The sequence below is a fragment of the Malus domestica genome, chromosome 07 (genome assembly GCF_042453785.1).
Source record: "Malus domestica chromosome 07, GDT2T_hap1".
Taxonomy (NCBI): Eukaryota; Viridiplantae; Streptophyta; class Magnoliopsida; order Rosales; family Rosaceae; genus Malus; species Malus domestica.
Genome location: NC_091667.1, coordinates 5,506,738 through 5,521,985, shown reverse-complemented (window position 1 = coordinate 5,521,985; position 15,248 = coordinate 5,506,738). Strand labels below are relative to the sequence as shown.

Below are 15,248 nucleotides of genomic sequence, written 5' to 3'. Positions count from 1 at the left end.
CCTGTCTCAGCTTTGGAGAGAAGTTAATTTGTTCTAACTGAGCATACCTTTACATTTGCACCATTTTTATATTGGTCAAACCAATCCCCCAGTTTCCTAGCTTAAGTATTGAAAGAACATGTACGTAAGAATCCAGTTTTATCTATTTCTCACATAATCCAACCACTACATAACTTTATTTTCTATCCAACGTCTCAATGATACAACTTTTGGAGTGAATTTTCTTCGTTCTAAGTTCAAATAAAAAGTTATTGTCTGTCTGCAACTGTGCAACATGCCAAAACAGGTGCATGTATTTTACTTTTGTGTTTCTTTTCACACCCCTTTTGTTAACTGGTGAGAGTTTGAAGGGCTACGAGAAGATAGACTACATGTGTTGGTAACTTAAAAATCAGAACAAATAAAGTCTAAATTTATAAAACTACTAAAACTATCATTTCTAAAAGGTACACCAGCGGCAGAGAAAGTACCTTTTCTAATAGAGTATTTACTATTAACTTGATTGACAATAGACAAGCTAAACTGAGCATATCTACTCCATCCATAAGGCAAATTTCCAGAATCTGCAACATCCAGATACATTGACAGATGATCCACATTATTTCCTTTGGGGAAAATTAGTATCCGCCTGCAAAGCGCATTAGAAATACAAACATGATTATAAATCATAACAAATCAAGTATCAATATCTACATGCATTCGGATCAAAATTAATCACTGGTAAGAGATTTAAATACCATTTGTAGCCTCCTACAAGGAAAACATCAGAATAGAGCTTCTTCGTATTAAGCCTTGAAAAGCTCTCAATTGGCCATGTAAATCTAGCTGACAATGGATCATCCACCGTCGGAGCATCCACTGCATTGTTAGTTTCTGCTTGTGCTGCCAAACGTAATAAACCAAAAAAATTGTTTGATTGTCAAGATCAGCGGACAGAAAGAGCAAAACAAGGTCAATCTTATATCACAACTTTTTTATTATACACCCAAGAAACCACATAACCTACTCAACAAAAAACTAATCGAGTAATTTGTCCAAGTTATACCTTTTCTACATATTTCTTTCTACAACCAAAGGAATGGTTAAATACTGCCCAAGGAGCACAATTCCAGTACACACTAATGGCCTTTTTCATCCAAGTAACTTATAAAATAGAATGACAGAGAGACCGAGCTATTTGATGGCCACTCCTCGATGCCATAATCACCAACGGACCATTTTTCACCTGAATAATAAAATTGGCCATTCCATTCCGTATGGCCTAATAGAAGTCAATTCTGACTTCTATTAGCAGAAGTGACAAGAACAGTGTGGCTAGTTTCTAATAGTTTGATTTCAATTTCCTCAGTTGTCTCAGCAACCATACAATTCAGTCCCCACTGTAAATTGTAACGCACAATTATCGCAAAATAAAAATGGAAATTAGAAAAAGAAAAGACCATAATTACTATTGCCCTAAAAACTGCTACTGTTGTGTCCAGAGGCAAAGCAAGACCTTGACATAAAACTTCACTGATTAACTTTTTGCTGAAATTTTCTCGGGAAACAAACAGAAAGTAAGAAAAATAAGTAAATAAAGATAGAAAATAAACAAACAACCTTCCTCCATGGGCTGAGGACCGTCGGGGAGGTCGGAGTGTGGGACCAGCATCTCATCTTCCTCCTGCGGTTGCTGCTGCTGCTGCTGCTGCAAAAACAAGGTCAATATGAGAGCTCCGATCTGCTAATTGAAACCCTAGCACAACATTCATACGCCAAAACGAAATCGTCTGGAGATCGCGTTCGAAACGAGGGGGAGACGGGTTTAGTAATCACATCTAGCGGCGGCGGAGTCATCAGAGTCATGGGCGCCGGAATTGGATGCCGCCTGATCGAAGAATCCGAGTGACTTGTGCTTGATGCTGAGGAGAAGAGGAAGACTGAGGGATTTCGAGTCTGTAACTTATAATATGAAAGGGGGCTTCGCTGCTGGTTTTAGCTAGTCGCGGGACAATTTCGGAATTTTGTAAAAGGAATGAGGAGACCAGACACAATAAAGGCAATAAATGAAACCCAATTATAAAGTACAGCTTTCTTTACGAGTAAGTCTGTTCTCTTACTCGTTTTTACCTTCCACAATCTCTTAATTTTTAGAGTATACTATTTATACTATTTTTTATACCACATTTCTATACTATTTTAGGTGGTATTTGATGTGGATAGCCACGTCATTTGAAAAATATGCAAAACCCAAGGAAATGAAGGAGAAAGACTCGTCTACCATACCACAATCATCATTTAATTAACTAGTTTTTCTTAATTATTAGTTTATTAAATAATGAACTAAATTTAAAAATCTGATTAATTCAAATGATGTGGCTGTTCAAATCAAATGTCATCTAAGATGATATAAAAAATGTGGTACAAAAATATAGTATGAATAACAATACTCTAATTTTTAACGGTTATATCAAACAAATTGAAAATATCAAAGTTTAAAAATTAACAAGATATGTGAAAAGTAAAATTAAGTGTGAAAATAAACGATATTATTTACATTAAACCTCGCTAGCAATAATGTGATTCATATTCATCTTTAACAAGCATTGAACATAAGATTTCTCACCTACACGTGAAGATAAATACTACTAAATCGTAGTAGTAACTAGTAAGTGTCGAAAATTATTTCTTCTAAAACCAATGGTTTGAACCTTCAATTTGAGTTAGAACGTATAATTTTGAGAGAATATTTTTCTCACCACTTTTTAGTAATGTTCATAATCTTATTTATTATCGTTTTTAATATTTTAAAAAATTATTTATTATGTTAAATAAGTTTAAATTTAGAAAAATAAATGCAAATTTTAGTGCGCTATAAACATAATACTTACACCACATTTTTGAAATATTCAACAACTTGTACTTTGTGTTAAAGACGGTGTTGTGGCATTTAAAAATATAGTAAAAATGATAGGGGGCCGGCCACCACCAATATCATGGCTGTTGATAATTTAATTTACAGTTATGCCTTTTCCGTTGAATTGAATTAGAATTTAGGGATTTTGCAGTCGTACTGATACCAATCCAATGGCGCTGTCGCGATTTTATCATCCCTGTTGTTCTACTCTTCCCTCCCCACCACCATCCCCGCCGCAATCTTCTGCTGCTTCTTGTCTTGGTAGCAGCTATTCACCCTCCAAGTCCCCAGTATTTACAGGTTCTGCCCTCCTCCGCCCTCTCCGCTGGCAATCAAGCCACCGGCACCTGCGGTCTCTGACGGCGGTGAAGGTGAGGGGCAGCCTCTCTTCGGCCGCGGAAACTTCAATTTCTGGCAGAGAAGGAGAGAAGGAGCTGCTACTCGAAGTGAAGGATCTAACGGCCGTGATTGCCGAATCCAAACAGCTGATTCTCAAGGGCGTCAACCTCTCTGTCTACCAAGGGGAGGTTCATGCAATTATGGGAAAGAACGGTTCGGGGAAAAGCACTCTTGCCAAGGTCCGTATTATTAAGGGCTCCTTTGGAAGTGTGAAAGTGTTTATGATTGAAGTGCTTTTCTACAATTCACTTATATTTTTAATGTTTCAATACTGTTTCCAAAACACTTTCGTCAAAAGCGTTTTCAATCATTTTGAAAAGCACTCCCAAACACACTTACTTTGTCTTTCTGTCTCGAATTATTAGAAATTTGAAACAATTGGTAAATTAATTCGTTCATTGGTTCAGGTTCTCGCCGGGCATCCGGATTACCAAGTTACAGGAGGCAGTGTTGTGTTTAAAGGTGACAACTTGCTCGAAATGGCAGCAGAAGACCGGTCACTGGCCGGGCTTTTTATGAGTTTCCAGTCCCCAGTTGAGATCCCCGGTGTCACCAACATTGATTTTCTCAACATGGCTTACAATGCTCGCAGAAAAAAACTAGGACTGCCGGAGCTTGGACCAATTGAGGCAAGCTAGCTACGCCCATTCTTTCGTGTTCGAAGCCGCTGTTTGAGATGTCTCTGTTGGTTTACTGATTCATTCTTGTATCTTTATTTATGTCCTTGCAGTTCTATGCTTATATATTTCCCAAACTTGATCTTGTCAACATGAAGACCGACTTCCTTAATCGAAATGTTAATGAAGGCTTTAGTGGAGGTGAAAAGAAGCGCAATGAGATTTTGCAACTGGCGGTATGGCTATCATTCTTAGTTAATCTTCCTGCTTCTTTTGTAATCTTGGTCAAAACTTCATTTGTAAGAAAATGCTTGGTGTGTGTTTGTTGAATTGAACATATAGTGTAATTACAATATTTGTAGAATTATGTAAACCTGTGGGAAGTGGGTTTCTTCCCCAGAGATATAGTCTTGTAATTTCAGTAAGTTGTTGCTCCTTCACATTCGTCTAAGTTTTACTGGGTACTTGTCTTTGTATTCACATGCTTCCGCTAAATGCAGGTTTTGGGAGCAGAGTTGGCCATATTGGATGAAATTGATTCTGGATTGGATGTCGATGCGCTACGAGATGTAGCAAAGGCAGTCAATGGGCTTCTGACTCCGACAAATTCTGTATTGATGATTACTCATTATCTACGACTTCTGGAATTTATAAAGCCAACATGTATCCATATTATGGTAAGTCATTGGAAGATATGAAAACATACATCGACAAGAGAGGTTTTGGGTCTTGTTTCATGTATCTGTCTCATGAAATTAGAAAACAAAATGGAAAGGTAATAAGGGATGCTCTATAAATATAAAGTATAACATGGTTCAGAAAAAAGCATGACAAGGTAAATGAGTTTATTAGTTTCATGTGTCCGGTAGTTTATCTCGGACTGCATAAACATACGGTTTGGATTTTTGCTGTTTTATCTTCATGTTATGGCTCCTTATAAGCAAATCTGTTAAACGTATAGCGGATAGTGCATCAGCAAATAGGGCTTGTTTCATGCATTCTTCCCCAGAATTCCTGGCGCTTTTGTTTTTACTTATGAGAGAACCAAGTGGGCAAGATTTGTGAGTAAAATTTTAGAAGCTCCAGATACTTGTAGAATTAATACAACCAAGATAGCTGCATGTTGCTTAGGGGATACATGAATTGGGCATAACCTTGGAGTATATCAACTCACGAAGATTTGGAAAAAGAAGAAATTTCTCTTTTGTTAATTGAATCTTTTTAGCTTTAAGAAAGCGTAGAAAAAAAGGTTATATAAGTTGGCTTCTACGACATAATACAGGATAATCAATAAATTATCATTGCGAGGAATACAGTAAGCTTTTTAAAACTGTTCCTAGATTATCTTTCAGTATTGATCTAATTATTTAATTAAATGATTTTATAGGAGGATGGGAAAATTATAAAGACAGGTGACATCTCCTTAGCAGAAGTGCTAGAGAAGGAAGGGTACAAAGCAATTTCTTGAGCATAACTTTATGAAAGGTATTGCTCTTCCTTTCTCACTCTCTTAAACCTCTAAACATCTTTTACTGCCTGGATACTAATATTGTATGCGTGGACCATTAATTTAATTGATCTTCTCAAATAAAAGTAAATAAATAAATATAGTGGCTCGAGTAATGCGTTTTATTATCTACAAGACTTAATTGGTCCTTCAATCACATTTATTTGCCTTTTTGCATATAATTGCTTTGGTTCATGTGGTCAATGGTATGTAAACAGAAGGGCAATTATATATGGCTAGTTATTGTTGTAAGAAGGCCCTTCCCAACAGCAGAACTTCAGGTTTCTAAGTGAACTTCAGCATCCTATTTAGAATAGGAGGCAATTTTCCGTCTTGGTAAAAACTTGCTCCCTATGAGTTTAATAATTTATAGCAGTGTTTCAAATAGCGTTTTCCTGGCGGGCTATATCGCCCATTTTGTGGCAACGCGTTCAGAAGCTTCTACAAGGTGTAGTCATTTCGCGGGGTTCCAAATAGCATACGCTGTTTGATAAAAGCGTACGCAATTGTAGTTATAGGTGAGCTATATTTTTGAAAAAGGCGATGTAATGATAGGTGCACTATCTTTGATTAAAAGCGTACGTAATTGTAATGATAGGTCTCTTATCCTTTCTTTTTTGTGTGGCTGAAAAGCTCATGCCTCGGGTTCACTTTCCAAGATGAGAATGTCATGCAAGAGAACACTGGACACAAGCTCAGATGTAGTATTGCTGAAACTGCTTCAGGGTATGCTTTCCCAGAAATGTTTATATTGATCATTAATGTTCATCCAATTTTTCTCGGGTTTAGTCAAGTTGTTAGGCCTGTGGTTTGCTGTCACATGGAGTTTGTTCCCTCAAGGTACCTATCTAGCTATTTGATAGAATTTCCTGCCTCCCAAAGATTTTAGAATTTTTTGGCAAAGCGGGTTCGGGGATCTCTGGGTAAAAAGATAGTGTTTGCTGATGAAGTCAAGTGATAGGAAAATCAGTTCTGCCTGCCCTATTAGGAATTTTCGCATGCAATGGGGAAGGAAATTCCTCAAGATTCAGAATGTGAATGGTCTAATGCTGAAACACATTGATTCCCTTGAATGACTGTCAGTTAGAAATCCCACTTCTGATGACAATTGCAAAGCTTCCTGGCCATAGTTTGTTGATTCTGAGCCAATGATATATGATTAGGGTCCAAAATATACCAATAATGTTCGAGGAACGTGGGATAGTAGTGATCACCGATTCACTTGAACTGCTTGCATATCGTCTTGCAATTCTCACTAGGAATATAAACAAATTATATGGTATTTTTTTATTGCTGCGGCATCTGTTGTATATCTCAGTTCGAAACTAATGTTGTTTTGACCCTTTCTCATTCTTGCAGATTTGATTCGGGGAAAAGCGGGTGCAGGAGTAATGATCTCTTCCCGAAAAACCATAAAACATAATCTGCGTTCACTGCTTGGTAATTTGAGTTTTACATTTGTCTAATTTGTTAGGTCATATTATGGGTATCAAGGTGTGGAGCCCTGATACCTAGTAATCTCATATATAAGTGAAATAACTTGAAAGTTTTGCTATCTGGTATGGTCCATGCTTCTGACTCAACCACAAACGTAACCTTTTGATGGTGATATTTTAAACTACTCTGTTCTACGATGATGAGGGGAATTCAAAATTGGGTGCAGGGGTTCGGGCACGTTGCCCTAGTCAACTGGAATAACTAGAAATTGGAAATTGATCCCTCAGAAAATTGAATTTGATTGGTTGCACTCATGGCTGGATAATATGGGATTTGATTCATTCCTCTTAATAGTTTTTGGATTTTTATACATCTTTTTTAGCTTGGCACGCACTTTTATTTTATTTTATTTCTTGTCATCGGATTCAATAAATCAAATGAAAACTTATATGATTACATATTGGTGTGGAGGAGAAATAATGTGCGTGTTTATCTACTTAAAATTGCGGAAGTCATGAATGAGGAAAGGAAAGAAAAGAGTGAAAATGAGATCAAGTAGGGCTAGTTAAAGGTGGAATCTACTCTTTTTTCATCTTTTATATTATTTTCATACGTATTAGTGTGTTACAAGGGAAGTTAGGAATTAGATTCTGTGTTTTCAAGGAAGCCAAAGATCATTACGACCATGTGGCGATGACAAATTGTCAGCATTTTCATAAGATCAATTGTCCTGGACATGACCTCACCTACTTTTCTAAAGCTGTTTTGTCGATTTATTCTCATAAAATAGAGCAGTAGTTTCTGATCTAATCGGTGCTTTGTCTCTGAACTAATCAATGCTTTGGTCTTTGAACTAAAAATTTGTGCGTATTGGTTCTGAATTTGTTATATTGTGAAGCAATGATCTTTTTGACTAACTCCATTAGAACTTTCATATTAAATAAAGGGTTTAAAGGGACAAAAAATGGAGGGGAGTTCTAAGCAAAGCTAACCAAAAAGATTACTGCTTCACATTGTAACAAGTTAAGGGACCATTGCTCCACATTATTACAAGTGCAATGACCAATATTCACAGATTTTTTGTTCAGAGACCAAAGTTCCAATTGAGCTAAAATTCAAGACTATTGCTCCAATTACTTTTTTTCTTCTTTACTTTATAAAGCACATACATCAACAATTAACGGATGACTTGAGGCAGTGAATAATAGAGGTATAAAAGTGATGGAAAAATCTAAGTTTGAGTACCAAAGTGCGACAGACAACTAAAAGTTGGAAATTAGAAAAATCTTTAGGGTAGTAAAACGAAAATTACTTGTAGCTTTATTGTGCGATGGTGCCCAACCAATTGCAGCAACAAATTAAGGCTTCCAAGATGTCTTTTCGCTCTCTTCTTTCTTAGATTGCATAAACCAACGAGGAAAAGGTACATTTGGTGGAATGGAGCAAGAAAGAAATGAATTTGGAACAACCTTTCTAGAATTAGATGGTGGTGTAGTTGGGGTAGCTGCGTTAATAGGATTAGAGATGATTGGGTGTTGCGGCAAGGCTTCTTCTAGGCTTGCCATGGCTGAGTCTTCCTCCTCCTCTTCAGACAACATCTATTTATCCACTTCTAGGCTATGTTTGGACATCTGTGATTCAGCTCCAACCTCCATACCACTTCAACACTCAATGATTCAAAATCATCATAAGTTCATATTGATGGACTATTTTTGTCAACCAACCATCTTGTTCTAAACAAGATTACAAACATTCAAGAGTTGTTCAAGGCAACTCTCATTTCTTCATACAACAATTTGTAAGTGAAGAATCATGGCACATAAAGTGTCCATGCCCTTGTGCTTATTTCTCAAGTTCCTTGTTCATTTAACAAATAAATAGTGTTTGCGTTAACCAAGGGTTGTTCAAAGCAACTTTTATTTCTTCATACAACAATTTGTAAGTGAAGAATTATGGCACTAAAAGGGTCCATGTCTTTGTGCTTCTTCTCAATTTCCTTTGTTCATACAACAAAGGAATAAGCACTTGTTGTTCATGTTGTCCTCTTTATGATAGACTTATCTAACATGTTCTTCCAATTATACATTATCAATAGGAAGATTGTGAGGATAAGACTACTTAAGTACATATACAATCAAATCAAGACAATAAATGGGATTGTGGCACCAAGTATGGAAACTAAAACCTTCAGCTTTTCTTTGTCAAGTTTTGGATAGCATTTGCAAATATATCGGTAAACAAATACATAACGAATATAAATTGATTGATTTTCAAGTTATTTGATCTGGACCTTTAAATCAAATAGCACCACCCACTATTTTTGACAAATTTCATATCCCTCATCAGAATTCGAGAGAAAACTCTTAGTAGAGTATGAGAGACTCACTATTACCAAGCTCACCTCACAATGATATGATGTTGGCTAGCATCAATAATAATGAGAGAGTACACTTACTCATTTACATCTCATGTAAGTACCCATCTTATTTGGCCTCTAGAGAATGAAGCCTCATAATGATATGATGTTGGTCCATTGCACTTAGTTAAGTCATTCCGACCATGCAAGTTCGGGTAGGGGTTCAAGAACAACCTCAAAATGATATGATGTTAATCATTCTCGTTGCCTACCTTCACAACATCATGTATGTGTATAGGATTTCTCCTGAGTGTAAGCACATACTTTGTACTCCCCCATGATAAGGTGAAGCCAGTGTATGAGTCACAAACCATCGGAACCTACCATGGTGGAAGGCCACAAAAGAGTGTTCAAAGCACTCTCACGCTTATCAACTTAATAATGGTTTGGTTGAAGGTTTTAGGTCTCATCACATATAAGCAGGCATTTTAATCTCATTAAAACAATTTGGTCCTATTACAACAATTGGTCCATGTGATTGATTTAGTAATATATGATACTCCCACTATGCTTGTAAAACGATTTTTAAAGCAAGAGTATATGGTACTACTAACATAAGCTTTGCATTCATTGATGGACTATATAGTTGCCTTAGGGCATTATGATGACTATGAACCTTTGATTCGATCGAACACGAGCCTAGTGTTGGATCTCAGCCTAGGGATGATGATTGATTTTAGTTAAGCGTTTAATCACATTAAGGTCTGTTGTCTTATGGGTGTTGGACCCTACTACTCCAATTTCATGCATATCAAATAAAACAAGAAATGAAAACTTCAAAGTAAATAAGAGCTTATGCTCTTTTACAACATTTGATCGAAACAAATTACTTTAAAGTAAAGAAGAACTTATGCTCTTTTACAACATTTGATCATATCAAATTGCAACCAAAATCTAATCTACACATTCCTATGGTTCAAACAAATTTGAGAGATGGTCTTTCACATAGCTCAATTATCGTAGGCTTAGGTTCATAATCACCATTTCTTTAATTAATTAACGCTTTAACTAATTAAACTTGAATGCAACATTGTCATTTGATTTTTATATCCATAGAATTGATTTAGATGGAACTAAATGAAATGAAAATCCAATTCTCATTAAAGAGACAAAATCATTTTGTTCTCAACCTAATTTGGGCCAAAATGCAATAACCTCAACTTTTGGGCTATATTGCAAAACACAAACTTTTGGGGTCACTTTGTAAAAACACAAAAGTCCACTACTTCATGTAATTACAACTAGAACCCAAAATTTTCATCAAATACAAAAACTTCATTAAATGAACAAAACAATTTGTCCTTTAGTGATTTTGGGCCTTTACGTAAAAACGTAAACTTTCGAGTCAAAGTGCAAATACACAAAAGTATCAAAACTCTATGTACCCCAAAAGTAGCCATCTTATAGGGTTGGCTGGTTATGGTGAGTAATAAGAGGTTGGATGGTTTTTGATGAAAAGCAAAGTCTTAAAGTCAACTATGTTGAAAAGGTGATGGGTATGATGTTGAAAAAATAAGTATGAGTGTGTAAGAGAAGTACCAATCATGTACAAAAATTCAAACACATTTTCAACTTTCAATAACTTTTTCAAAATTGTCTTGTTGATTGAAAAGTCACACCATCCATCATAAAACAAGACTTTATGAATATAACCAAAAACTTTGAATCGAAACACCAAACATTTTGTTCTTGGTATGAACAAAGCAAGAGCATTGAAGAACATCCATGAAAACCCATAAGAGCGCCATGAATGTTTTCACTCAATAAAACTCAAATTTTCACTACTCAAAAGGGGGTTAACATCCTAGGGTACTTAGAGGTTTCAAAAGTCACTTTAAAACACTTTTAACAAGACAAACATGAACCCAAAATCCACCATTTGGATTTGGCCGAATTTCCCCATAAACATGGCATCAAATTTTAGCTCCAAAATTCATGCTCATATGAACTACATCTACAACATTTGAGATGACAAATTTTCAAGCAAAATTCACATCCAAAGAAGCAAGAATAAAGCTTGTAACAATTACAACATTCAAATCATAAATTATGAAAATACAAAACCCAAAAGGATTCACCAACTACTAGACCTAGGCTCTTGATAAAACATGAGGTATGAGAATGTGATTCGACCTATAGTTTAAGGTAGTTTTTTGTAACTTACCCTTTTTTTTCTTTTCTAAATTTCAGCTTTACCAAACTGGTACTTAGTTGACAAGAAAGCCCTCTAATATGTTTAAATGACATCTCCTCAATCGAATCACTTTTGGATTGGATTTTTTTTGCTTAAATGATTTCAAATGGATGAGAGCCACTTAGAACTGCAGTCTAATGATATTCCTATTCGCTTCTAAGTGAGAGGTATTAGGTTCGATTTTCGCTAAAGGTGAAGTTGAATCACATTATTATGGTAAGTCCATCATAAGGCTTAACCAAGGATTTAAATATCGATATTATCGGCGATATTTCGCCGATAATATCGTTTTTTACAGAGACCGATTTTTTTACACATATCCAGTCATTTATCGTCAAAATATCGCGATATTATCGATAATATCGCGATATTATCGATATTACCAATAATATCGCCGAGCTCCGTCGTCAGCGACCGGAGCTGCCAAGATCTGCGCGATTTGGGGGGGGGGAGAAAGAGTCGCGAAGAGGAGTCGCGGGGGCGCGAGAGTAGCGAAGAAGAGGAGTCGTGAGGGGGGGAAGGAAGAACGGTTGCACAGCTGGGTGGTGGATTTGAGCGGTGGGGGGGAAGAACAGTTGCGCAGCTGGGTGGTGGATTTGAGCGGTTTGAAGAAAGTTTCTGCGGAGGGGCTGTGGGAAGCGGTTTGAAGAAAGTTTTTGTGAAGGGGTTGTGGGAAGAAGAGTCGCAGAGAAGAGGGGTCTGGGAATCTGCAGAGAGGGGGGGACGGTGGGCTTTGGGAATCTGGAGAGAATGGTTCGGGGGGGTGGTTGGGAAGAACAGTTGCAGAAGGGAGTTGTTTATGTGGATTTGAGTGGTTTGAAGAAATTTTCTGTGGGTTTGAGTGGTTCGAAGAAAAAGGAAGGAGAGGACTGCAGGAGCTGCAGAGAAGAGATGTGGATTTGAGTGGTTTGAAGAAATTTTCTGTGGGTTTGAGTGGTTCGAAGAAAAAGGAAGGAGAGGATTGCAGGAGCTGCAGAGAAGAGATGGGGGGACCGGAGAGAAGAGATGTGGGTTTAAAGTGTAAAATATTGTACTAATTCATTATATATAAATGATTATAATGTGTTTAAACTTCTTTCATTAATTACTACATATTTTATACACTCATAATGTTTGCCAGCTTGTTATATAATCAACTTAAATCAGTTAAATCCATCATGCAATACATTTCCTTCCAATTTTTTTATGATAAACTAATAGATAATTGACTAAATAAACATTTTGCAAAGTTTCAATAAAAATTTCCAAGTTTTTCTTACAATTTCCGTGGTTTCCATATAATTTTTATCGATATCGATAATATCCCGATATTTCCATCGATATTTTCGTGTTTTCGGACTACCGATATTTCCGATATCATCGATATTTAAATCCTTGGGCTTAACTCATTCTCCCATCTCTTTAGTGTAGATATTGTCGTTTGTTAAAAAAAATGAATGAGATTTGAGAAAAATTAGGAAAAAAAGGGGATAAGCACAAATTCAACACTAAAAAAGATTAGTAAAGTACTTCATTCAAATAGTTCAAAGAATGTGCATTCAAACAACAGTACGTGATATAATCAATCAGTTTAGGTCATGGTAAGTGAATTGACAATTAATATTAAATTATGAATCTTCAAATCAATTGTTCATCTGTGTTGTAAACAAATGTGGGTTTGTATAATTAACAAGTTAATTAAATTTTAACATTGATCCAATGGTCCTTAAACATAGGACATGGGTTTTGTATAGTTATTAACTATAAATTGTATAGTTTTTTTTTTTTAGTAAAGCAATGCGTTAGTGAGTCAATTAATTAATTGTCAAAAGAAAAAACAATCATCGAGAATTGAACTCATATTAAGATGTATACACACAATCATCGAGAATTGAACTCATATTAAGATGTATACACATAATTACTTTTCTTCACAATTGTAAAACGTCATATGCCATAATTTGTATAGTTTAACTTGATGTTTCTTGAGTGTTTCTTTTTATGGTCAAGTGGTCCTTTGAGGAAAAAAACACAAGTGAGTCAATGATAAGATAGGCAGTCTCATACATTTGGTACTGTTGGGGAATGGGAAAAGCATGGACCCCAAAGGTAAAGGAGAAAATGGTAAATGTGTGTGCATTTGATTGAGTTTAGGCAGGAGCTAAAAGATCTCAAGCGGTCGGCCGGTCACATCAAACCTATGGAATCTTGGACTCCACTCATGTAAATCCCATTTTTTCTATTTTAATCCAACTTTTGTTCTTATTTTTTATTGCTAATTACCTACTAATTAGAAAGTAGTATAAACTGTAAATCTGAAATAAACTTTGGACTATGCAAATTGTAAGTTAATAGGGAAAGGGAGATCAGTGGATCAAACCTGCACCTGCATACGTAGATATTATTGTTTTTCACTAGCGACCATAGCGCAAGGAGGGTGTTCGCCTCTCTGGTCGTCAGAAATCCTCCTCCTCCGCTCTTCATGGAGATTTTCGACGATCGGATGAGCCTTTTATTGAAAAAAAAAACCCAAGTCAAAACGACATCGTTTTGAACTTGGGAAAAAAAGAATAGTAAAACGGCGACGTTTCACTAATTCTAAAAAAAATATAACAAAACAAGAAGATCACTCGTCCCCTATTACACACACAAAATTGATATTGATTCTAGACAAACAATCAGGCATGTCATCGTAAAGGAACGATACTATAAGAAACGGTGCTTAAACCCTCCTTCAAATAATACAGTTAGTCCAAATCCTCCTTCGAATATTTTAGGTAGTCCAAATCCTCCTTTGGATATTTCCGCTAGTTCACAATAAAGTGATGTCGCTGAGTTGGATGAAATATTGGCTAATCTTCCTGTAGACTTTGGACTTAGACTTTGAATGAGTGATTATAAGCCTAATTATCGTAAAACAATTCTTAGACACTATCTATAAAAGGGTCCTTGTCAACCTTAAACCCACAAAGCACCACGAAAAGTTATAGGGAACGACAATCAATATTTTTTCACTCATTGATCTGATTTATTTGAGTGGTTGAAGTATAACACAACAAAAAGATTCTGCTTTACGTGAACAAAAGAGGAGAAGTAATTGATAGATTTTTGGGTCTTCAACATGTCTCCTATACAACTACTAGCAACCTTGCAGAGGCTATTGAAAGGTTGTTTGCCACAACAAATTTGAGTATGAGGACAATGCTATGATAGAGTTAGTAATATGAAGAGCTAAATGCTCTTAAAACAAATATTTTGAACAATTATCCTTAAATATTTTATGTTCATTGTTTGGCACACCAACTTCAACTAGTTCTTGTAGCCCTAGCAAAGGGAAATGATGATGTTGCCACTGTCTTCGCAACGACTAGTAGTTTGGTTAATATTATTGGATTATCTTGTAAGTGTCGTGATGCATTTAGAGAGAAACAATAATAACAATTTAAGAAAGCTCTTGATATTTGTGTTCTTGAAACGGAAAAAGTGTTCAATCAAGAGAATAGTCTCATGTTTCCTTGTAATATATTTTGAAACTGACATTCTGGTACTTAGTATTATTGTTATGTTTAAACTTGTGGTGGAGGTGCTTCAAAGGATTAAGGGTGATCGCAATGCTTTAAAAGGCAAAGGTGGAGGCGAAGCGAGTCATGAATAGCCCCATCTAGGCAAAAGTCTTGAGGCATGATGCTAAGCTTTATAGGACTTAAATTTTTTAATAATATATAATTGTGTATATAATATAATAGTTTGTAAAAAAAGTAATCAAAAATCAAACGGGCAATCAAACTGACTAATGACCAAAC

General features: G+C 35.9%; 2 protein-coding genes across 4 annotated transcripts in view; one reads left to right on the top strand and one right to left on the bottom strand.

Moving 5' to 3' along the window:
• LOC103410053 (ubiquitin C-terminal hydrolase 13-like) overlaps window positions 1–2,031 on the bottom strand; it is a 30,538-nt gene extending 28,507 nt beyond the window's left edge. Inside the window, exons 1-4 of one of the 2 annotated variants that reach the window (XM_070825179.1) lie at window positions 1,816–2,031; window positions 1,600–1,687; window positions 738–882; window positions 471–628 (exon numbers count right to left, since the gene is read on the bottom strand). In XM_070825179.1, coding sequence (XP_070681280.1) covers window positions 471–628; window positions 738–882; window positions 1,600–1,687; window positions 1,816–1,845 — 421 coding nt within the window. In that variant the 5' untranslated portion in view covers window positions 1,846–2,031. The remainder of the gene's footprint in view (window positions 1–470; window positions 629–737; window positions 883–1,599; window positions 1,688–1,815) is intronic. The other variant, XM_070825180.1, reaches the window with a different exon arrangement.
• An 855-nt stretch (window positions 2,032–2,886) lies between these two features.
• Window positions 2,887–6,974, top strand: LOC103438770 (ABC transporter I family member 6, chloroplastic). Of its 2 annotated transcripts, XR_529880.4 has the most exons (7): window positions 2,898–3,474; window positions 3,703–3,924; window positions 4,026–4,148; window positions 4,413–4,589; window positions 5,300–5,397; window positions 6,053–6,145; window positions 6,779–6,974. XR_529880.4 is itself a non-coding variant. In XM_008377315.4 (6 exons), exons 1-5 carry the CDS (start codon window positions 3,067–3,069, stop codon window positions 5,378–5,380), a joined length of 1,011 nt encoding a protein of 336 aa, XP_008375537.2. In that variant the 5' UTR covers window positions 2,887–3,066; the 3' UTR covers window positions 5,381–5,397; window positions 6,779–6,974. The 2 variants fall into 2 exon arrangements, 1 of the variants encoding a protein (XP_008375537.2); XM_008377315.4 differs by lacking the exon at window positions 6,053–6,145 and having other exon boundaries at window positions 2,887–3,474.
• Window positions 6,975–15,248: the final 8,274 nt, after the last annotated feature.

Bases quoted from the DNA above. Each gene is read 5' to 3' on its own strand.
- LOC103438770 (XM_008377315.4), top strand. From the start codon at position 3,067: ATGGCGCTGTCGCGATTTTATCATCCCTGTTGTTCTACTCTTCCCTCC. The intron at 3,475-3,702 runs GTCCGTATTATT...TCATTGGTTCAG, and splicing joins GGAAAAGCACTCTTGCCAAG to GTTCTCGCCGGGCATCCGGA. The intron at 3,925-4,025 runs GCAAGCTAGCTA...ATGTCCTTGCAG, and splicing joins CGGAGCTTGGACCAATTGAG to TTCTATGCTTATATATTTCC.